The 23,152-nt window shown below is 38.5% G+C and overlaps 1 protein-coding gene across 1 annotated transcript; it reads left to right on the top strand.

Annotated features, from left to right (window-relative positions):
• The first annotated feature begins 10,978 nt into the window (after positions 1–10,978).
• Positions 10,979–22,587, top strand: LOC117426788 (transformer-2 protein homolog beta-like). The gene is made up of 8 exons (XM_034044766.3): positions 10,979–11,123; positions 15,447–15,598; positions 15,828–15,993; positions 17,041–17,229; positions 17,533–17,648; positions 17,783–17,962; positions 21,047–21,120; positions 22,170–22,587. The coding sequence occupies exons 1-8, from the start codon at positions 11,088–11,090 to the stop codon at positions 22,178–22,180; spliced, it is 924 nt and encodes a 307-aa protein (XP_033900657.2). The 5' UTR covers positions 10,979–11,087; the 3' UTR covers positions 22,181–22,587.
• The last annotated feature ends 565 nt before the right edge of the window (positions 22,588–23,152 follow it).

Genomic DNA, 23,152 nt, shown 5'->3' with positions numbered 1-23,152 from the left:
TTCCAAGGTTTCCATAGGGAACAGAATAGTATAGAGCGTTGTTGTGTTAACAGTGAGTACCTTAAACCATGTTTCTCATACTGCTTCCTTCTGTTGACCAGCCGTTAAAGGAAAGAGCACCCACCGAGTCTTTTGGCTTGCTTTCCCAAAGACATGCTATGACAGAAACCCCTATGCTCTTGTAGAAAGGGGGAGCTTTTACAGCAGTTACCTGACTTGTACCACCACCACCTTTTGAGGCAGAATCTTTGGGCCAGTGTCAACAAGCAGAAAGCTGTTATTACCAGGGCATCTATCTAAGCATCAATCAATACTGCAGCGGAAACTCCAGCAGGGCTTCATTTAACAGTGGGATGCTTGCAGTATGAGCTGGTAAACAGGTGGAGTGGGGCGTGCCCCCCAAGCTGTTTGTTGCCGGCGGGGTTTGCGGTACTCATGCCTCCACATGTGCAGTGGAAGTGGAGAGAGGGATCTGAGTGAACCTAGCAATCAGGCTGATTTACAGCCCCGGAGAGGACCTGGGACCTGGGCTGCATGCTGACAGAGAGCCTTGATGTGGTCCGTGCCAGCAAAAGCGTTTCCAGGCTGATGCCTGGCACTATTTCAAACTAGTAAGTATTGTGGGCTGCCAGAGCCCTGTTTTGCAGCTTGGCTCTGTTCAATGCACGTCAAGTCGAGGGGGAGAAAGCCTTCAGGTTTTAAAACTTCAACCATGCCCCCCCCCTCCCCACCACACACACTTTACTGCTTGTGTTTGAGGGTGCATCTACATTTCCATGGGGTACTTTGATTCTGTATATAAATTCATTTTATTAGTGCTGTGTATTACGAGTTCTTGTGCTGGAGGGTTGAGATGCCCCTTTATAACATTTTGTCCCTTGAAATGTTTCACAGGTGTGCAGTTTGTTAACACGTGAGCTTCCGGGCTGGCAGACTCACTGCTAAAGATTCTCCTTAGTGACAGACATCATTATTATTATTTGTTTATTTAGCAGACGCCTTTATCCAAGGCAACTTACAGAGACTAGGGTGTGTGAACTATGCATCAGCTGCATAGTCACTTACAATTACGTCTCACCCGAAAGACGGAGCACAAGGAGGTTAAGTGACTTGCTCAGGGGCACACAATGAGTCAGTGGCTGAGCCGGGATTTGAACCAGGGACCTTCTGGTTACAAGCCCTTTTCTTTAACCACTGGACCACACATCATGGATGAATCAATGTGTTAAGATGCAGCCTCACAGGCAGGTTTTACAGGGAGATCTCTCTGTCTGATGTGGCTGCAGAGAGCTCCTTGTCTAGAGAATGTTCAGCTGGCTGCTGCTGTTCCACTCCCTGGGGGAGACACTGCCACTGTATGGAACCCTTTGTGGTCCATCCACCCTGTTAACTATGTATTACTGTACATCTCTAATTGGCAACAGGACCTTACTGTAGACCTACAGTAACTAATAATAAGCCTGGCTAGATGGACCAGCAGGGTCATTTTTTAGCTTTTCCTGCCTCTCTACTTTGGGGGTCTGGGGTTGAATCGTCTGCATTAGTCCACAAAACAACCACCCACTTTGGCACTATTTGCCAGCCTCTGCTTGAATGGCTGGAAATGATCAAGAGGATTGAGGTATGCTGTGATGGGGCTTACCAGCACTGTTCCTCTGTGGTCTGAATTTTGTAATGGGATACAGAAAAGATTTTAAAGTTTTTTTAGATAAAGGTGTGCTGTTGTCAAAATGACCATTTTATTTCTTTGCCAAAGTACAAATAATAATAATAATAATAATAATAATAATAATAATAATAATAATAATTACATATTTGCTTTAAGATCATGCAAGACCATTTTCAAGTTGTGGAGCTCAAGGAAATACACTTGCTGTAAAATCATAGATATAATTCTACTGCTCCATCCTGCATCTCAGTTGCATGTTCCTAGTTTTATTCTAAGTTGTATGTTCCCAGTTTTATTCTGCTGTTGTGATTGCATTCCTCTCACTTTTGTCACATTGAACTTCTGAAAGAAGCACCTTTGATATGAGTTTGCCACTGATCAACTGGAAGGAGAAATACTCTCCCACCTAGACTACTGCAACTCCCTCCTGGCTGGCCTCCCTGCGTCCACCACCCATCCTCTCCAGCTCATCCAGAACTCCGCTGCTCGCCTGGTGTTCTCTCTGCCTCGCTTCTCCCACGCAACTCCACTGCTCCGCTCACTCCACTGGCTCCCGATCACCGCTCGCATCCAGTTCAAGACTCTTGTACTCGCCTACAGATGCCTTGACCAGACTGCACCCAGTTAACTCCAGACCCTCATCTCTCCCTACACCCCCACTTGACCTCTCCGCTCCTCCTGCACTAGAAGACTGGCTCTACCTCCTCTACGCTCCCCTGCCTCCAGAGCCCGCTCCTTCTCCACCCTCGCCCCGCAGTGGTGGAATGACCTACCTACAGATGTCAGGATTGCCCAGTCCCTGACCACCTTCCGGCGCCTCCTCAAGACTCACCTCTTCAGACAGCACCTATAGAAACTCCTATTTTCCATCTGTACACTTATCACTCTTCCTTAAATGCACTTTACTTGCTCATTTAATCATGTACTTTAGAGTACTGTAATCTGTCACAAGTGTCATTTAATCTGTAGTATTTTGTATTTAATTATATCCTGATGTAACTATCACTGAAACTGTTATCTGCTCCGTTATTGAATCGTATTTTGTCATATACTTGTACTTGCTAGAACCGAAGTGATTGTATTTTATCTTGCTCTTAATTGTATTAATATTTGTATTGATTTTTGAAATGTATTTTTGTCTACGACTGTAAGTCGCCCTGGATAAGGGCGTCTGCTAAGAAATAAAATAATAATAATATTAATAATAATAATAATAATAATAATAATAATAATAATAATAATAATAATAATAATAATAATCAGAATAATTCCCAGAATACGAGTGGAACCATCATCCCTTAAAAGGGTGCTTTCCTCACTGATAGCGCTGAAAAGGTGAAATCATCCTTATGATAAAATGTCACGCACACATTCAACACTGGTGATTGCTGCATGGTGTCTGGCTTGTGCTCTGTTTGTTTATTTATTTGAGCACTATATTCATAGAAATGCCACCAATCAGCTAAAACTAACACAATGCAATAAAACAGCTAATTTGGACTTAAACATAAAATAAATCATGTGATCGGCGCTCACTCATTATTTTTCTACCAGACTTTCATGCAAAAATATATTTACAGTAAACATGCAGCCTAACCGCTAATTAACCAAATTTGTTGAAAAAAACTGTGTTGAATATTATATTAAAATACTGTTCTAACTTGATTTTCTAAATTGCTTTTTTAAACCAAATTCAGTTAACCCTTTAGCTGTTCAATGATAGAAGTGTTAAAAAAATAAATTAATGAATTAATTAAACAGAGAAGATGTACATATATGTAGAGAATCTGTGCTTATTTTCATGACCTGAGCTCCCCCTACAGTGTATTACCAGTTTTGCTCTCCCCTTACACTGGTTTAGTAATGACAACCAGAAATATACTTGACCTCTAAGGCAACATGGATTTCTGCTGCTAATGCTCACAGGCTTTGTGAGAGTCAGTCAAGGTTTTGAAACCTTGTTTAAAGACGTTTATGTTTGATCAGGATTGTTCCATTCAAGAGACCTGTTCACACATAGGGCCCTACTCTGAGGACTGTTTTAAGAAATGTGTTTTTAAGGACTGTTTTTTTAGAAGTGTTTACAAACATTTTCTTGGGTTAAACAGTGTTTTGAAAACTGAGAAAAAATGTATAACCTTCTCAAAAGCAGTTAAAAAAAGGTGCAAACTTGATTTAATTAATCAAAATGGGTTTTAACAAAACATTCCTTGAAAGAGTCCTTAAAGTTTTGTGAATTGATTCTTATCTCCTGTGTTGGACCTTCTTGATGGACATAGCTTTCAGGTTCTATTCTAATTTTCCACCAAGGGACGTATATACTTGAATAGTGGAGACACTGTACAAGTAGAGAACCATTTACCAATGTATGATGAAAGGTGTTGAGAGTATAGGAGGCTGTGTGGTCCAGTGGTTAAAGAAAAGGGCTTATAACCAGGAGGTCCCCGGTTCAAATCCCACCTCAACCACTGACTCATTGTGTGACCCTGAGCAAGTCACTTAACCTCCTTGTGCTCCGTCTTTTGGGTGAGATGTACTTGTAAGTGACTTTGCAGCTGATGCATAGTTCACACACCCTAGTCTCTGTAAGTCGCCTTGGATAAAGGCGTCTGCTAAATAAACCAATAATAATCAGAATCAAGTTCTTGAGAGCATCATAATCTTTGGCCTTAGAGAATAGCTTGTATGTCTGTTGACCCATACATATGTTTGCACATCTAGCAAAAGAATGTCACATTTTTACAATGCATCTACAGAACAGCTTATTCCAGAGATTCAAATAAGTCTTCAAACAAAACAGCACATGATTTTTCCAATAATAAGAAATGCTTACACCACAGACTTCCAGGGAAATGACTCAGTGCCTTGTGTACCTAAATCACTGTTAGCAAGAAAGCTAGTCCCACAATATGGAGCTCACCTCCTGCTGCGGCTTCAGAGAGAACTCCCCCTCCTGGTCTGTGTAAGGCTCCCTTGCGTGGGCATCATTGGGCAACAACAGTTCATATCACACCACACTGGCCTACAGGGGTCTGGAGGCCAGGCTGCTTGCAAACAGCCTCGCCAGGATATGTGCTTGCACAGCAGTGACAGAGCTAGATGGAATGTTGTTGTTTTCAAATTTTATAATACATCAGTTTAGTTACCAGATAAACTGACAGGGGCCTAGCCTATGAGCCTAGTTTATTAATCAAGTTACTGTCACCGCAGATAAGATACGGTGTCACAAAAGCAGTTTTAAGTGCTAACTATCCTGCAGATTTCCTTAGTTTTTTTCTTTGCTAAGTAAGTCATCATTATTATGAATATTATGGCGCCTTATCCATGGTGACTTCCAGGGTTTTTCAAGCATTACAATTATTATGCACCCGTAAACATATTCTTCTTATTTTTCATTCTATTTTTTCTGTACTAATTTCAATATTAAATGCCTGAAACAAATTTGTAAAATGTAATCGGGTTGATCATTAAATTTTATAACCTGTGGGTAATTATATAATTTCATATATGACATGTTGTTACAGATAACTGAAATATGGCCCAGCAGCAGAGGCAAAGGCGGGGAGCAACAAACCTTGTTTAGCTTTGGCATTAAACACACTCTAAGACGCATCAAGCCCTACTTGAAGTCCACCATGACTCAACAGTGTCTGAACCACTGTATGCGGTTGCATATTTGAACAAAAGTTATTGTATTTGAACAAAAGTTATTGTATTTCTTGCTCTTATTGTATTACTTGTATTGTAACACTTGAAATGTATTTGCTTACGATTGTAAGTCGCCCTGGATAAGGGCGTCTGCTAAGAAATAAATAATAATAATAATAATAATAATAATAATAATAATAATAATAATAATAATAATAATAATAATAATAATATATTTAAACAGAGAACTGACAGATATTGCCAGTATGTTATTTCAGTGTAAATGAGAGGAGACACAACTTGTTTGGTTCATTTTGATTATTTTTTTTTTTATTATTTTGAAATCTGGCCCCCACAATGTCAAACATCTTCCTACGCCTATGAACAGTATTGTATATCCATTTTACTTTTTCATAATGTATAGAATCCTGTTTTGAAGACATTAAAAAAGACTTGTTTTAAATGTTTGACATTGAATTTACTACGTTTCTTTTAGTGTTTCTAAATGTATGGAATCCCAGCTAAAACAAATGCTACCATTATATTTCTTTAGTCAGATGGCAATCTTGTGCTATTTTATAAAAAAATGCTCCAGAGGCAAAACTGGAGGCAGAACAAAAGCTGAACAAAAAGCGATATGTGTACAAAATGCCCAAACAGTGTGCGTCAGGGGTACAAATCACCACCATGACTGTTCATAACCTACAGAATCATTGTGGTGTTATATCACTTGATGTGTACAGGCATACAAGAGTTCCAGTGTTGAATACATTTTTCGTTAATTTCTTTTGACTGATGAGCTCCTGTTTTTCTTTCTATCAACAGTACTACTAGAAATATCCTGGAGGTGGGATTCTGACCTTCTTAATGTAATATAGTGACCCTTGTATCTTTATTCTTTACAAATATACAGAAAACAGCCACCGCAGAACTATTCTTCTGTGTAAAACTGAGCCGTCATCACAGGACACTGCAGCTTTAAGTGGACAGACAGATGAGTCAGACTGCTGAAACCCTCACAAACCATCCTCCTGTAAACCTTCAAATACAGTCATTACAACTGTGGGAGGTTATCGGAGGCACTTCAGACCAGTTGTTATATATTATTTTATATTATTCTTGCTAAAGCAGACCTGTGTTCTTCACAACAGCAGACCCCCGCATATTTATAGATTGCCTGACTAAGTGTTTAGATAACAAAACTATGGAAGATTATACAATGCTCTAGCTCAACCGCTTAGAATACTGTGTGCAGTTTCAGTCAATCTCCATCAAAAAAGCCGTTCTTGCACAAGAGAACGCACCCCAACAACTTGTGGCATTAGCTATGTGGGAAGATTAAAGAATGATGGACCCCATTCACAAAGATTTAACCTATGGGTTGTTTAAATGCTGTTTTTATTCATAAAAGAGCATCCATGACACTTCCATTGGGTGTAGTTGGAGATGCCAGCATGGTTTAAATTATTATCTCTATGTTATTTGTAAAACAGTAAGTAGCTTGGTTCTGAAACATACAGCGTTATACGTCCCCACGTGTTGCTACAACTGTTTAAATAATATACAGTACCTGTAATTTTTCTTTTCATTGTTAACATCCTGACAACTGTTGCCACTTATAACTTTAAAGTCTGTTTCAAAGCTCTTTTCAAAATGGCCGCTCTAGTGCAAGGATTATTGCCTACATTGCCAAACAAGTAGCACAGCAATAACGATCCATGATGTGGTACGGAACAGAAAAGCCAGAGCACTTGCTGTTGTGTTTTTTTTTTTCTTTCCTGCAGTGATTTAGAGGACAGATTGCGAACTCCAGTGCACTAGAGTGGACATTTTGAAAGAGCTTTGAAATAGTGTAAAAAGTTGTTGGGATGTTAACATTGCAAAGTAAAATGACAGGTACGTTATTTAACAGTTGTAGCAACATGTGGGGACGTACAATGTAGTATTTTTCAGAACCCCACTATTTACTCTTTAAAAGGATTCTTTAAACAACTTGTGAGTTAAATTTCTGTGTATAAGGCCCAGCATCTTTAGTCTAGAAAAAAAGCAGGTCATATTGGGAATTTAATTTCTAAAAAATTGAAATGCTCCAATCTGAAAACATTTTTGATAGTTACAATGCTCTTGTAAAAATCGACTCTACAGTCAAGACTGTGTGACGTTGTCACGCGAATACATCGTGAAACAGCAAAAGGACGTCCTTTTGGCAGCGCGACTTTAATGGCAGTGTCAATCTCTTTCTCACGATAAAAATAGCTGTAAAAACCCATGTAAACCGGAGCAGGAATCGTGCTTGTGGCTCACGAGGTTTCAGCAGTCAAGATCCCGTTCTTCTGACTTAATCTCACGCAGAAAGGTCGTACAAAACACACTCACGCACACACAATGTTCATTTATGGATTACTTTAACACTATAAACGCCGCGGTATACTCATACCTACAACCGCCGATGGCAGTAATTATCACGGTAAACCTCATCAATATTAAAACCTCATCAATATTAAAATGAAAGACATACTATCGGATACAACTCAAAGGTTTTATTCAAGCACATCATATCAAACATCTGCACAGTCGAAACGCCGTATTAAAATGTACAATTAAACAAAAGGGTTTATTTTCTAATTTGCCACATATACTATTTCAAAAAATGAAAAACTATAATAAAATAACATTTCAAAAGAAACTAGTGTGTAGACAGGTGTAAACAGGTTTATGTACATACAAAACTGTAAAAACAAAAGTAGTTTTTATTCTAAAACAAAAGAAACATGTGATTAATCTTGCATGTGTGTCACTCGCAGCACAGAATCCACGTTGAGCTGCTGCAGCCTGGCGCTTTGCAGTTTTCTGATCGAAATGTTTCTGCTGAAGAGCTGTGGCTAGCTTCAAGATGAAATCTCATACTACTGATATTTTCCGCGGTGCATTCCTTGTACAAAACGAAGGAATTGATGGCTGCCAGGTGGTTCTAGTGTTAATGAAATTTAACTTTTAGATGTTCCACAAACACACAAATGTAATTTCTAAGTAGTAAAGCTTGTATTTAGTATAAATTATATTTTATATAATTGTGTGTGTGTGTGTGTGTGTGTGTGGTAACCAGACAACAAGTAGCTAATGCGCGGCGTAATTAAGAACGTGCGCGACAACACGTGAATTAAGTTCTCTTGTTAAATGTTTTTATCTTCATGGCAACGCATGAAGCTCTCCTCACGACATTAAGAGTCGTTCTTTTCCTACTTAATAAGCAGACACAGACATTTAAATATCCCCTCCCCTAAATGACTAAGAATTGAATAGTCTGCATTGGTACAGCAGATTTTCCCCCCCTAAATCAGAACTACATAGCAACGTATTTCCTGAAAAGTATGGTATGGTGAGGCCTATGTGGGGTAAAAGGCCTTTTTTTCCTGGTGCTAACAGGAAATTATGTAATTAGCCATAATCAGTTTGAGGTGATTGGCGCACTGTAGAGGCACCTGCTACCAGTTTTTGAAGCTCAACAGACAACCACATGTGATAATTTCTCAAACCTTTTACTTTTATGACTAATTCTTATAATTTTTTTTTCAGTTATGTTGCATGGTGTGAACACTGGGAGGCCTGCAGATTCAAGGGGATATATTACAATTATGAATTGAGCTATTGGCTTCATGATAATGTTGTGTTCGTGTAGGTGCCTTGCCTTAAAACAATGAAAACAAAATGCCTTTTCAGTAAGAGGCCCCTACCCTCCCCCACTGTTAGGGATAAGAAGCCTATGGGAGGCCTCTTACCCCATGATGAAGAGCATAAAAGAGCATCCACGATACTTCCATTGGGTGTAGTTGGAGAAGCCAGCATGGTTTCTATCATGACCGAGTAAATTGCAAGCTAGGAGGTGTATCATATTATTAGGATAAGTTTATTTAGCCCTCCCCAAATTCTACAGTGACTAGCTTGCTAGGCCCTAATGTAAGTTTGTCAAGGGCAGCCTCGAAGGTACATAAGAAAAATCATCAGAGCATCATATATGCAGCAATATTTAAAAATAGCCCTTCTTGGTGTTATTTGAATTAAAATGCTATTAATAAAAGATCATTAAAGTGTGTTTTTGAGTGAACATATACTGGAGTGGCATGTGGGGGTAAGACGATCTGGGGCTTTTTGCCCTCACGTGGGGGTAAAAGGGCCCTTTCTCAGAAATTGTATTTTCTTTTCTTTTTTTTTGTGTATTTATGATATCACTAGAGACTTCTGCTTATACTCAGCTATGGAGGTTGCATATATACGTTTATTAAGACCATAAAAAGGGGAGAAATATACATTGTTTATATGAAAAATATGGATTTTTTCTTAAGGGGGGCCTCTTACCCCACCCTACCCTATGGCAAACACGTTGTGAGGAAAACTGTCATGACTTGTACATGTAAACGCCGCCAAAGTTAATCCAAGTCATCAATTCAAAGTTAACAAAAAAAGCAGGATGAGAATTGGGAACTGATTAAATCAAGTTAAGAACAGAAGGTAGGAAGCACTTCTTAAGCAAGAAGTTTACCAGGTGAACTCACTCTCAAATTTCAATTACAAAAAAAAGAGTTACATCTGTACTTAACCAAAATGAGATAGAAATAATGCAAGAATCTCATAAATCCAATTGAATTATTTCAACATACCTGGCAAAGATAATGCCACTCAAAAACTGCAGACCGCTCTTGTAGTATACAAAAGATAAAAAATACTTACAAATACTTATATCTGTATACATTTTTATTAATTTTTTAATACAAGACACTGAACATACTGAATTGGGTTTCCTTTGGTCGTTCATGGTTGCTTTGGCCTTTCCATAAAGTTACTTAGGCATTGATTTGATCAACCTTAACCCTGTAAAGGGATAAACAACAGCTGGGTTTCACAGCTGTGGGGAAATCTCCCTTGGTTATCCCTAAAATAAATAAGTGATGCAATCTCTCGGCAGATTCCCACATGATGCACAGGGCTCTAAAGAAATCCATCCATGCTTCTTAAAGGACCTTAAGGGGCACCTCATATAAAACTAATAATAGGTAAGAACATTGTTTTTTTTGAGTATTGGATAACACTCTTTTAATAAATATTGATAAAACGGTGTTATTTCTTTCTTTTGTTTTTTTTTTACTGTGTATACCAGAATTTCCTTAATGAATCACAATTTAATGACTACCTATGCAAGACGATAAAAGTAAACAGATTATAAACAATAAATATTCATCAATAAAAACATGCATCCCAGATTCTCTGAAAATGTATGATCTGAGACACAAGACATGGTCAAAACATACAGGGTGTTTCAGAGAGAGAATCACAGCATACAATTTGAAGATATTAATGACTTGCTATTTTTTGTATGTGTTTTCTACAAATGCTTAATGAGATGTGTTGTAAAAATGCACATCCCCTTTGCTTGGGTCTAGTGTTATCTATCTATTTATAAGCGCAGTGGAGAGGTAATATAAACAACCAGCTAAACAAAATCTGTGTAATGGTGAGATTGTTTTATTAAGTTGAATGAAGACAATTTATTTGTAAGGGAAGTCACCTTTAACAGCCTTTAAACTTTCTTTCTTAATTATTGTAGGAGCCACTTTCAATCCAGTAATTACGTCACTTTTGCAGACGCTACTTTTTAAAATGTAATCGTCACTTCCGCCGATCGCGGTCTTGCGTAGTGGTTTGAGAGAGAAAGAGGAGTATATAATTCGTCTGCAGCTGTTGTTCTGGCAAAAAAAACATCAACCGAGAAGCCATGAGCGACAACGAGGATAAGGAATATGTGGAGCGGGTGCGTAAAGTGAATTATTTTGGAAGACGTGTATTTGGTTTTATGAAGAAAAGGGAATTTTGCGAAATGTTCTCACTTTTATTTTTAGAAGTCGTACGTTTTTCAGTCCGCCATTTCCTAAGGCCGAGTACCATCTCGAAGTTTCTTCGTGCACCCACTGTAGGGGACGTTCCACATTTTCTGATTGGATGTGTGATCGATCAATCTTGTGATGCTCTTTTCTGATAGGGTAACAAATGGTGAAGGGGAGGGATGTGCATTCGCGGGGCCGCGCGTATTGAAATAGGGACCCGAAACGAGCTAATATAATATCAAAAGAAAACACACTTTTTATAAATGTAAATCGGTACGTCATGTCTTTACAACTTTTACATAGAACGGTATTGTTATATACTTTATTGTATTGAGGAAATGCCGATGGTCTCCCAGAGACGCAGTTGCTTGTATCGCTGGTAGGGCAAGGCTGCATCCGCAGTATTTTATTTTGCTTTCCGTTGTTTGAAATAAATATCCATTTGAATGAATTGATTGTGTTAATGAACAAGTGTTTTATAAATATTAAATCGTGTCCCGCATATAGCTCATACCAAACTAAATATTCAAACGTTCGTTTTGATTTTAATGAGATCAATATTTCCAAATTAACCCTTTCATGCATGAAATACTGAAAATAGCTGAACAAAGTAGTTTAGACACAAATATATTCATTTAATTTTTTTAATTCCATTTCTTATGGGGGAAAAATGGCGTCCTAATAAGGCTAGCATGCATTGCGTCTTCCATACGGCCCCATATTATGAGGTCGCCAAGCATGAAAAGGTTGAAACAATCTTTTACTTCTCCATGAGGCGTTCTGTCCAGATATTTTCGACAATATACTTGCTGCACCGGATCAAGACGGATTTTCTAACCACAAATGTTCAATCTCACATCAAGTGCCTACCTGCTTTTGTAAATAATGTAACAGTAAAATCAGTACCTTTCATGGCTCAAACGAATACAATGTAACACGTGCTGCTTGTTTACAATGTGGATTTTAAATAACAGGTATAGCTTAAAGTACATTACAAATAACAAGAGTAAAAGTAGGTTTAATATTTTGCGTATAAAACATTCCAAATGCCCCTTAGTAACGCGATCAAATGTTTAAAACGGATGTCTTGTGCTGTTGTGACTACATTTTAGGATATCTGGTAATCGGAGATTGAATAAGGTATTATTCACTTTACACCTTTTAAACGTCATGATTTTTTTTTATTCCGATACTTGTTATATAGAAAATTAGGAATGTCTTTTAAAATGTATATTTACTGTACAAATATGCAAATTCGAATACCCCTTAAGAAGCCTTTATTCCACTGATCTATAAGATTGATGAATTCCACCTTTCAAAACAGAAGATGGGTGGAATTCAGTGTACATTACTATCTGAAGACGCAGGTATTAGACACTTAGAAGCTTTGATAAAACCAGCCTTTTGTAACATGGACCTTGGTCTTTTAATTGATGCCAAGTTCTAGGGAATTTCCACAGTTCTTCCAGCAAGTTCATTTGGCTGCAGAAAATGTGCATGTGGTGGGACTTACATACTTTATAGTATTGACTTTTCCTAGAAATATGAAACCTTTTCAAAGGGGCTGAGTGTATTCGAAGATCTTAAACCAATATAGGTTTTTCAACATTGGTGAATGTGTAGTATATTTGTAATATACAGGTATTCCTGTTTTCTGGGCCTCTAGCACAGGAAAAATGTTTAGGGTCTTCTCTGAAACTGTTGCTGACCTGTGTATTTTATTTGTATATTGGTTTGTTGATGTGTACACATAGCAACAAGGTGGATATACAACACAGTATTAAGTTGATACAATCAGAGGTTGTTTTTAAACGGCACAAGCGGTGGAATATTCTAAAAACACCCACTCGTTCTTGTGTAGCTTGAAGTTGGGGGCTTTTGTATTTTGAGTATCTGGTATGTTTGACGTGAAAGAGTAGCTTCTTGGGAGGTTGAGCCAGAACACCAGGGATATTCTATTAAAAGGTTGTGGATGGGATGTAAACTCTTTGCAAACAGGCAACCTCGTTGTGGCACCATTTAATACAGTGCTAAAAAATTCTGCCCGGAAATGCCTGTGCCTTCCGGACACAATAGTTACATGGCCATGCCCGAAAGATTTTTACATGCCTAACATTATAGTGAATTTGCACTGCTTGTCTGGACTTTTAGGTCATGTATTGTGTATACCAAACAAATCAAGACGTGTATTAAGCAATCAACAGTATTATTTTACTAGTCCAGAAAGGAGACAATACTTTTATACTACTGTTAACGTTTAAAACGTGTTTAATAACAATTTTTAGAAGAATTACGTGTGTGCCCAGCTGGGCATGAATGCAAATGTGTCCACAGCTCAGTGGTGCACTGGGCATGGGATTTTTGTCAGCTCATGCTTCGTGCTTGGTATTTGATTTTTCCTCTGTAGCAGAAAAACTGGCTAAAAGCAGGTTCCCTATGGCCACCTGTGTTTTATAATGTCTTGGATGTCCACCAGTGTACAGCTCCACTGGCTGAAGAGTGCTGTCCTCAGGGGAAAGGGACTAGAGGGGATGACCTGACTACTTCTAGTATTAATTACACTGTTAAACTGGCTGAATCATGGAATCCAATCAGAGGTCATCAAAAGCTGACATGGTTCAGTAATTTAAGAAGTTTTCATCTGATGGAGTAAGTTTTTAAATAAAAAATAAATACAAAGTCCTTTATTTTTGCATTGATTGTGGAAAACGTGGGTCTAGAATGTGTATGTATATAAATTTATATTTTAAAACGTCAGCTTGGTGTGCATTTTTACTTAATTCCATCGTAACTTTAACTTTGAACTGTTCCCCATGATTTATATGAAGGGTTTTTCCATTTTGTCAATATGTAGAATGTTGACATTGTATTACATGGAGTAATACTCTATCTATTTGATTCCTAATGTGTCTAATATGGAGCAGTACATTGCATGCTAACCAGACACATTGAGGTTTTACCCACTTCAGTGGATTGGGCAATCCATGATTGAGTCCTGTGACTGTTTTTACGTTTCAAAATAAAATTAAAATCACTAATTTGAAAAATGAAACTGCAGATCAACCCAACTGCACAATTGGGGCAATGTTAGTTTTAACATTTGCTTTTTAACAACCCGCAAATACTGATTCAAGTATGCATGTATAATGAGCAGAGTGCAGACACCAGAAGTATTTTATTGGTGTTGTGGAGAATACATTATTTTTTTATAAAGTGTATCATAACGGTTGCCCAAGATGAATTGAAGAATAGTTAGTTTTAAATCTACTCGGCCAATTTCTAAATGAAGTGTGCAATCCCTTTGTAAATTATTGAAATGGTACTTGTTTTGGGGTTGGTGCTTAATGCAGTATTTGCTTTTATTTTGTATCCAGGTTTATTCATTGTGTTAAACAGGCTTTTATGGGTCAAATACAGTGCTGAGATACCCTCTTGAGTAGATTTTAAAATGGGATCTTGGTTGCCTTTCTATAATTCTGTAGTTTTTATACATGCTTCATCCTTTTCTTTTTTTGTTAAGGTTAATGTTGGAAGAAGGAATGCGGAAGAAGTCAAATGACAAGTTTTTATTAAGAATAATTTGAAGCTCAAATAAGAGAAGCTGAATTTGAGAGAAAAGAGAATGCATGCTAATTATAAGAAAAAAAGAAGTTCCCACATGTAGAATATTTGCAGTGTGAGAAATGGGGAAGATGAAAGAAGTCAGAATTTGAAACAGAAGAAAGAAGAAAAGAAATAGAAATGAAGTTAAGATCAGAAGTAATCTGGGATAAGAAAGCACTGCGCTAAGTAATTACTAGTCTGTTTGTGTCCCTGTGTATATATCTATCTTTTTTTTATAAGAGTGCATGCATTATCTATGTAATACAATGATATACAGGGTTTCTTACTAGTTTTATAAGGGATTATCTAATTAAATCTTAGTTTCTTTGTAGCTGTCAGTTCACAAAAATAAGTTAGCCCTTAGTTATACATATGTTTTTATAATGTAATTTTCAGCTGGGTTTTATTTAAAGAAAACCCAGACTTGTTGCAGGCTAATTCTCCTGTATGTATATACCTAATACATACACATGTTCAGTGTTATTTTCTGTGTGTCTGGGCCATTTAATTTAAAGAATGAGTTTTTTGGGATTGGCCTGTAATGGGTTAAGATAACTGATTTTTTTTTTTTTTAGAATTGCGAAAATTAATTGAATGTATATATATTTTTTGCTTGTTTTGCTAAACTGTAACTTGCTTGAATTTAGGAGTCCCGTTCTGCCTCCCGGAGTGTAAGCCCACAGGGATCGGGCAAGTCTGGTAGCCGCTCACCTGCTCACTCCCCAGCACGGTCCCGTTCCAAGGAGGGTTCCCGCCACTCCAGGTCCAAGTCACGGTCCCGCTCAAGGTCCAAGTCCAGGTCAGTTGTCGCACACCAAATCGGTCTCTTGGTATTCAGATGTTCTCCTTTGCTATTTTACGTTTCTTGGCCACTGTAGATCATATGTGGTACTAATAGTATTTGTAAAAGTCTGATGTTTACATCAATTCCCAAAATGGGGGGGAGAAACATCCTGAAAATGTTTGCAGAGGAGAGCATTCTGTTTGTGTGTGCAAGGACCCAATTGAATGTATTCTTGCTTCTGCAGGTCTCGATCTCACCGCAGCTCCCGCAGACATTACTCTCGCTCACGCTCTCGTTCTCGATCCCACCGTCGGAGGTCCAGGAGCAGGTCACACAGTGGGGAGTACCGTCGCCGCCGAAGCCACAGTCACTCGCCTATGTCCAACCGAAGACGCCACGTGGGCAACCGAGTAAGGACACATCACCCACCCACCCACCTGTGTTAACCCTTAGCGGTCCATTTATTCAGCGCGTCCGGTCCAATTTATTTTCACACGCGCATTTTTTAGACGCGCTGTTTAAATATTTTTTCACAGTAAAACGGGTTTAAAAGGCACTGCATATCAACAGGACACTCAGTACTGCATCTCCAACCCCACCCCACCCCTTGTTCGCTATATTTTTCAAATGCCTCTTAATAATAGTACATTATTATTTGTTTATTTAGCAGACGCCTTTATCCAAGGCGACTTACAGAGACTAGGGTGTGTGAACTATGCATCAGCTGCAGAGTCACTTACAATTACGTCTCACCCGAAAGACGGAGCACAAGGAGTCAGTGGCTGAGGTGGGATTTGAACCGGGGACCTCCCGGTTACAAGCCCTTTTCTTTAACCACTGGACCACACAGCCTCCTTACCGATGAATCATCTCTTGATCACTTGTTTTATCACCAAACTCCTCAATAATGCGATCCAAGTCATTATTTTATTACTATAACATCTAAAAAAAGCTCTGCAAATGTCTGATGTTCTTTGAGCGCTGGATGCGGAAGCAGCTATCTTGTTTTATGTCCGTGTTATCGATGCGGTGTCGGGTCTATCAGTATTCATGAGATACGCCCCTTTTTTTTTTTTTTCTCTCGGCTCCTATTGGTCTCACTTGGGCATGTTTTATCGGCTTTTTCCAGAGAAAAAACTACTAGAGACCTGTTTTTTGCGTCTTTTTGATGTCGGACAGGGTCCGACATTGGACCGGAAAGGGAAAATTGCGATGTCCGACATGGGACCGCAAAGGGTTAATATCCAAAGAGAGAACTATAGCAGTGGTGCAGTATCTTGGATTTTTGACTACCTGATGTTTAATTATACTTTACCAAGCATTTAATTAGATTTTTTTTTTTTGGTGTGGGGGGGGTCTACAGTTGTAGAATAATGTTAATATTTAACAAATATAGGTAAATGCAGTAGCTTGTCTTTAGAGGTGGTATTTAGTTTCTTTTCTTTATTGCATAATAGGCGAACCCAGACCCTAACAACTGCATTGGAGTGTTTGGGCTGAGCCTTTATACAACAGAGAGAGACCTGAGGGAGGTGTTCTCAAAATATGGGCCGCTTGCTGATGTAAGCATTGTCTATGACCAGCAGTCTCGACGCTCCAGAGGATTTGCTTTTGTCTATTTTGAGACTAAGGCAGACTCTAAAGAAGTGAGTATACAAAGTTGTGGACCCTGAAAACCTGTAATTCATGTGTTCACCCTTCTAATCATTCCTTTATATGCCTTACAAACAAGGTCAGATTTGGAGTCTCCTTAGAATTCAGAAAATTGTGTTTTCATGTCTTCTAGGGATTGCTGCGAAGGCACTTTTAAAACTCTGTTCTAGAAGTTATTGTCAAATTGCATTTTGTAGAAAACTTTGAAATCGGTAAATTTGTCCCTCCCTGTAATGCAATGTTGTGTGTTATTCTTTCTTCTGGGTTATTGTCTAATGGATGTTTTCTGCTGTTAGGCCAAAGAGCGTGCTAACGGGATGGAACTTGATGGCCGCAGAATTAGAGTTGACTTTTCCATCACAAAGAGACCTCACACACCCACTCCTGGAATCTACATGGGGAGGCCAACATAGTAAGTTTAATCTATTTGAGGTAAAGGGGACAGTGCAGTTAGGTTGGAGTCAAGGGTGTGTCTTGACTGAGTTAGTCTTTTCAATGCTGCAAATCTGACCTTTTTCTTTTTTGTTTTTTCTCCCTGTTTTAAAGTGGCGGAAGTGGCAGTGGTGGCAGTGGCGGTGGTGGTGGCAGTAGTAGTAGTGGTGGTGGTGGTGGTGGTGGTGGTAGTGGTGGTGGTGGTTCCAGGCGCTCCAGAGAACACTACGACCGAGGATATGACAGAGGGTATGACCGATATGATGATCGAGATAATTACAACAGATCTTATAGGTAAGATGGATTTCTTGGCACATTCAGTAAACGGCACTTGAGTTTAAGATTCCAAAAACAGTTAATGTAACTACAGTATAAGAAATGACAAAATACTGAGATGACAAATCTCCTAAAATTGGCTCATGGTGCCCCCTGTGTATCTGTTACTATAATGGCCTTGTTTGGTATAACAAGTGGTTTTTACTGGATATTAAATTAACTATGAAGTGATTGTGCTACAGCAGACTTGAACTTGCTCACTGCAAAGATCTGCCTCCATGCAGTTGGCTTTGTCCCTTCATGCACTGCACACATACTGTCTTTAACAAAAACCACCTTGAATTTAGCATGTGTTTTAAATAAGGTGCCATCTAGTTGAAAATTGTTTTTTTTTGTTTTTTATTTTTAACTCTAGAACCGCTGAGATTTCGGACTACATTCAACTGCCGCACTCGCAAAAATGCACGGCTCTATTTTAAAACGGCTTCGATATGAAAAAGAAACAATCGGTTAACTTAATAATTTTATTTATGAACATCACACAACATTTTCAGAGCAGAAAAATACATTGAAAATTACTTTTCTTTTCAAGTAGAGCACCTACATAAACATGAAAAACTGTAATAAAATCTTTACGCAATAAACTTCTGTGTAAACAGGTGTAGAAAGCTGTATGCACATATAAAATTAACCCTTTGCAGTCCATTTATTAAGTGTGTGTCAGGCGCGTTGGGTCCAATTTATTTTCACACGCGCAGTTAATTTTAGATGCGCTGTTTAAAAGTATTTTTTTTCCCCCACAGTCAAACTGGTTTAAAAGGCCCTGCATATTAACAAAGCACTCACTAGGCATCTCCAGCCCCGCCCCACCCTTTCGTTCGCTATAGCTTTCACATATGCTAAGAAATAAATAATAATAGTCGTACATACCGATCAATCATCTCCTGATCACTTGTTTTATCACCAAACTCCTCAATAATGCGATCCAAGTCATTATTTTATTACTATAACATCTCAAAAAAGCTCTGCAAATGTCTGTGATATTCTCTGTGCGCTGATTCAGTAACAGCCAGCTTGTTTCCTTATGGCTGCCGTTATCTGATGCCAGGGGCAAGTATGACTACTCACGAGATACGCCCTTTTTTTTTTTTTTTCAGCTTGTCTCTGCTCCTGTCACTCCCGCTCGGCCATTGCATGGTTCTCGGCTTTTTCCGGAGAAAAAACGACTAGAAACCCTTTTTTGCGCTTTATTGATGTCGGACAGGGTCCGACATAGGACCGCAAAGGGTTAAAGCATAAATAACGAATTATAAAAATAGCATAAAACAAATATAACGTAACTTACGCAATGTGAAAGCGCTTTGAGTGAAACAGTTAACCCTTTGCGGTCCATTTATTAAATGCGCGTCAGGTCTAATTAATTTTCACACGCGCAGTTAATTTTAGACGCGCTGTTTAAGTGTTTTTTTCCCACAGTCAAACGGGTTTAAATGGCCCTGCATATCAACAAAGCACTCACTAGCATCTCCAGCCCCGCCCCACCCTTTCGTTCACTATAGCTTTCACCTATGTAAGAAATAAATAATAATAAAAATAAGTCGTAAATACCGATCAATCATCTCCTGATCACTCGTTTTATCACCAAACTCCTCAATAATGCGATCAAAGTCATTATTTTATTACTATAACATCTCAAAAAAGCTCTGCAAATGTCCGTGTTCTCTGTGCGCTGATTCACAGGCAGCCAGCTTGTTTACTTACGACCGCCCTGTTATCTGATACCAGGGCAATGTATGACTATTCATGAGATACGCCTTTTTTTTTTTTTTTTTTTTTTTCTTTGACTTGTCTTGGCTCCTGTCGCTCCCACTCGGCCATTGAATGGTTTTCTTGGCTTTTTCCGGAGAAAAAAAGACTAGAAACCCGTTTTTTGCGTTGCTATAATGATGTCGGACCCAGTCCGACAAAGGACCTGAGAGGAATAATTGCAATGTCGGACCCAGTCCGACAATGGACCGCAAAGGGTTAAAAGGCTGTCTGTTCAGAGTTCTATTACAGTTTTCTAAGTACGATCTATGCAGAAAACACTCCAACTGTACCAGTGCATTTGCCACATTTGGGCGCAGACATCAAAAGTTCTGTTTTTATTGCATTTAGCAACCTGACATTGTCTTTTATTCTGTGTGCCAGTGGGCGCAGCGCTGGCTGAAGGTTGAGGGGCATTTGCCAGCCAGTTTTCGTGTGTCTTATCAAAATGTTTCTGCCATAGCTCCAGGGCTAGCTGCAAAATGATGTCCCTCTGAGTGATTGTGTTGCCTGTGCACTCCTTGTACAAAACCAAAGCGTTGATGGCTGCCAGGTCCAAAACATTATAAAAGACACAGACCACCTGCAAGTACCACCTTTGACAGAATACAGCCGTGCCATTTGATCCAGTATATCTACACTGTACTTTGTGGCATTGTAAAATGCAAGTCTCTGGTATTTGTTTAGCATCAGTCCCGATGGTCACTGATCTGTGCAGAGCTTAGAATATAGATTTTTTATTTTTTTGCACGGTCACACTCAGGGTGGCACAGTTCTGCCTGAAGTGTAGTGTAAATATATGATGTGTAGAATGACTCATCAGTGCTTAAAGCACTCAACAGGATTATAATACATTATTTCACAATGGTGTTGATTTTTATTATAAAGCCCAGACTAAATCGTCTGCTGTATTGTATCGATTTCAATATGCTACATAAACTGCGGGTCTGGCGGTTGAAGAAGCAAGTGCTTATAACTTATTTTTTACCATTCTGCAGCTGAAACACCGTATGGGTATTTAATTCAAATATTTAGTAACACTTAAGAACAGACATGCATGAGATTCACATATGCAGAGATATTTAAATTTGAATTGCAAAAGCCGTTCAAAAAGCGGCAGTGGTGGTGCTAGTGTTAATAGACATTTCAAGACTTGTAGGCTTAAGCTTTCCAATTGGCATATTTCATTATATCCCTTCCATAAACGTCTTTTTCACAGAAAATTGGGGAATGGATTTGTAAATGTAATTCAGGTGTCTGGAAAATAATTAACATGCACGCTTTTCCCTGCCATAGACGCAGATCCCCATCTCCTTACTATAGCCGTGGAGCATATCGGTCCCGTTCCAGATCTCGTTCCTACTCTCCACGTAAGTACTTTCTCCATTGTGTTTTTTTTTTTTTCTACAAAATGAGATGGCACATTTCACAACCAAGATAGTAAAGATATTTGTATCAAATTATGGAATTGTTTTTGTAGTACTGTAGTTGTAGCTCTACAGTACCTCAACTGTAAATAAGGATTGGAAATGGTGGTTTGTGAATAGTTACATACTAAATTACTCACTTAACCCTTTGCGGTCCATTTTATTCAGCGCGTCTCAGGTGCGTCGGGTCCAATTTATTTTCACACAGTTTATTTTAGATGTGCTGTTTTTAAATATTTGACAGTAATACAGGTTTAAAAGGCACTGCATATCAACAGGACATTCAGAACTGCATCTCCAGCCCCACCCCTTGTTCGCTGTATTTCACATACCTCTTAGTCGTGCATACTGATAAATCATCTCCTGATCACTCGTTTTATCACCAAACTCCTGTAACATCTCCAAAAGCTCTGCAAATGTTCGTGATATTCTTTGAGCGCTGGGTGCGGAAGCAGTTATCTGGTCCGACATAGGACCGCAAAGGGTTAAATGAATACATAAATAAAGCAAATTTATTTCATTGTGGCATTCTCTAAATGTCAACAACAATATGTGAACTACAGAATTTAGTGATGGAGTATGCCAGAGAACAATACCCTTCACTTATCCCAGTCACTCCTTTTCTTTTACTTCTTTCTTTTGATTTCCTCTGTGTCAGTCCAAACACATGCAGTTGTTACTTAGGACTACTTTGCTTTTATATAGTATGTTCAATTGTTAAAGTTCCTGATTACACAACTAAATAAACTTTGTTTCAGCGGGTCTTAACACAGGGCTCAATTGTCTATTTGGGACCCCATTTCGCTGGGTAGTAAATGAGTGATTTAAATCAGTGATTTAACAAAAAAAAAAAAAAAAAAGCAGAAAGTGATTTAAATCAGCCAACCCTGCACAAGTGGAGAAAAAATAGCCTCCTGCACCTTGTGTTCTGTTCATCTTTTGAGAATGCTTGTCTATTGAAAGCCACTTCTAATAATGTATTCTTGTTCCAGGTCACTACTGATAATCGTACTGTCCCGGTAGCAGGTAGCATGGTTCTGGGATTACTTCTCTGAAGATGACTACTGCCTTTTCCTTTTTTTTTTTAATTTTTTTTTTTTTTGGGGGGGGGGGGGGGGGGGCTTTTAAGTTAAACATGTGATTTGTTAGGGCTACTTTGTTACAGCCACATAAATTACTTGTGTTATTCGTTAGATGCAAGTTTTCATCTTGTTGCAAACTGTTTTAGAGCTGTTTTTTTTTTTTTTTTTAAATACATAAATTTCTTAATTGTGACTGTGGCAATTCCTTTTGTAAATTGTCAGCTGTGGGGGTTTGTATTTAAATATGGAAGCTCTTCCGCAGTACAGGATGTCTTGTGCATATGCTTTTACATAAGTAAAGAAGCAATAAAGCTGCTTTTTTACACAATGTGTGTGTCTTTTTCTTTATTCAAGTTATGTATTTGTTTTAAGCCTCTACACTGTCACAATTTGTAATCTGCTGGTTATTGAATGTAAGGCACCACACCAGCTCTACATGTAACGGAGAACTTTGACCCTGTTTGCCAGATGGAATTTGGAAACTACTGATGTGCTAAAGAAGGTCCTTGGTGATGTTCATTTGAACAAGCGGTTATCTAGATAAATTCAAAACTAGAGACGTATGGATGTATGCATATACACATGTATTGACATTAGTGTTCTTGCCTGTTCTTTGAGTGCCTTCAGTTTTATAGAAAAGCCAAAAATATCTGGCCTGTGTGGATCCTGCTTTCAAGCTGCTGAGAGCAACCAGCTGGAAAAGAACAAATACCCAATTTCATGGTATGATATTGGGGTGCTAAGGTGAGAAATGGCAAAAAAGTGTTTGAGGTGCAAATAATGTTGGTAAGAGAATGAAGGACTAGTGCTATGGCTGTATTCATTCAATACAGCGTTATATGTCCAAGTGTTGTGAGAACTGTTTAAATAACGTACCTGTAACTTTTTTTTTT

Source organism: Acipenser ruthenus, chromosome 11, assembly GCF_902713425.1.
Source record: "Acipenser ruthenus chromosome 11, fAciRut3.2 maternal haplotype, whole genome shotgun sequence".
NCBI lineage: Eukaryota > Metazoa > Chordata > Actinopteri > Acipenseriformes > Acipenseridae > Acipenser > Acipenser ruthenus.
The sequence above is the reverse complement of the archived record's forward strand: the minus strand, read 5'-3'. Positions and strand labels throughout refer to the sequence as shown.

Coding starts and splice junctions, on each gene's coding strand:
- LOC117426788 (XM_034044766.3), top strand. CDS start 11,088: ATGAGCGACAACGAGGATAAGGAATATGTGGAGCGG. Junction 11,124..15,446: donor ATAAGGAATATGTGGAGCGG/GTGCGTAAAGTG, acceptor GCTTGAATTTAG/GAGTCCCGTTCTGCCTCCCG. Junction 17,230..17,532: donor CTAAGGCAGACTCTAAAGAA/GTGAGTATACAA, acceptor TTCTGCTGTTAG/GCCAAAGAGCGTGCTAACGG.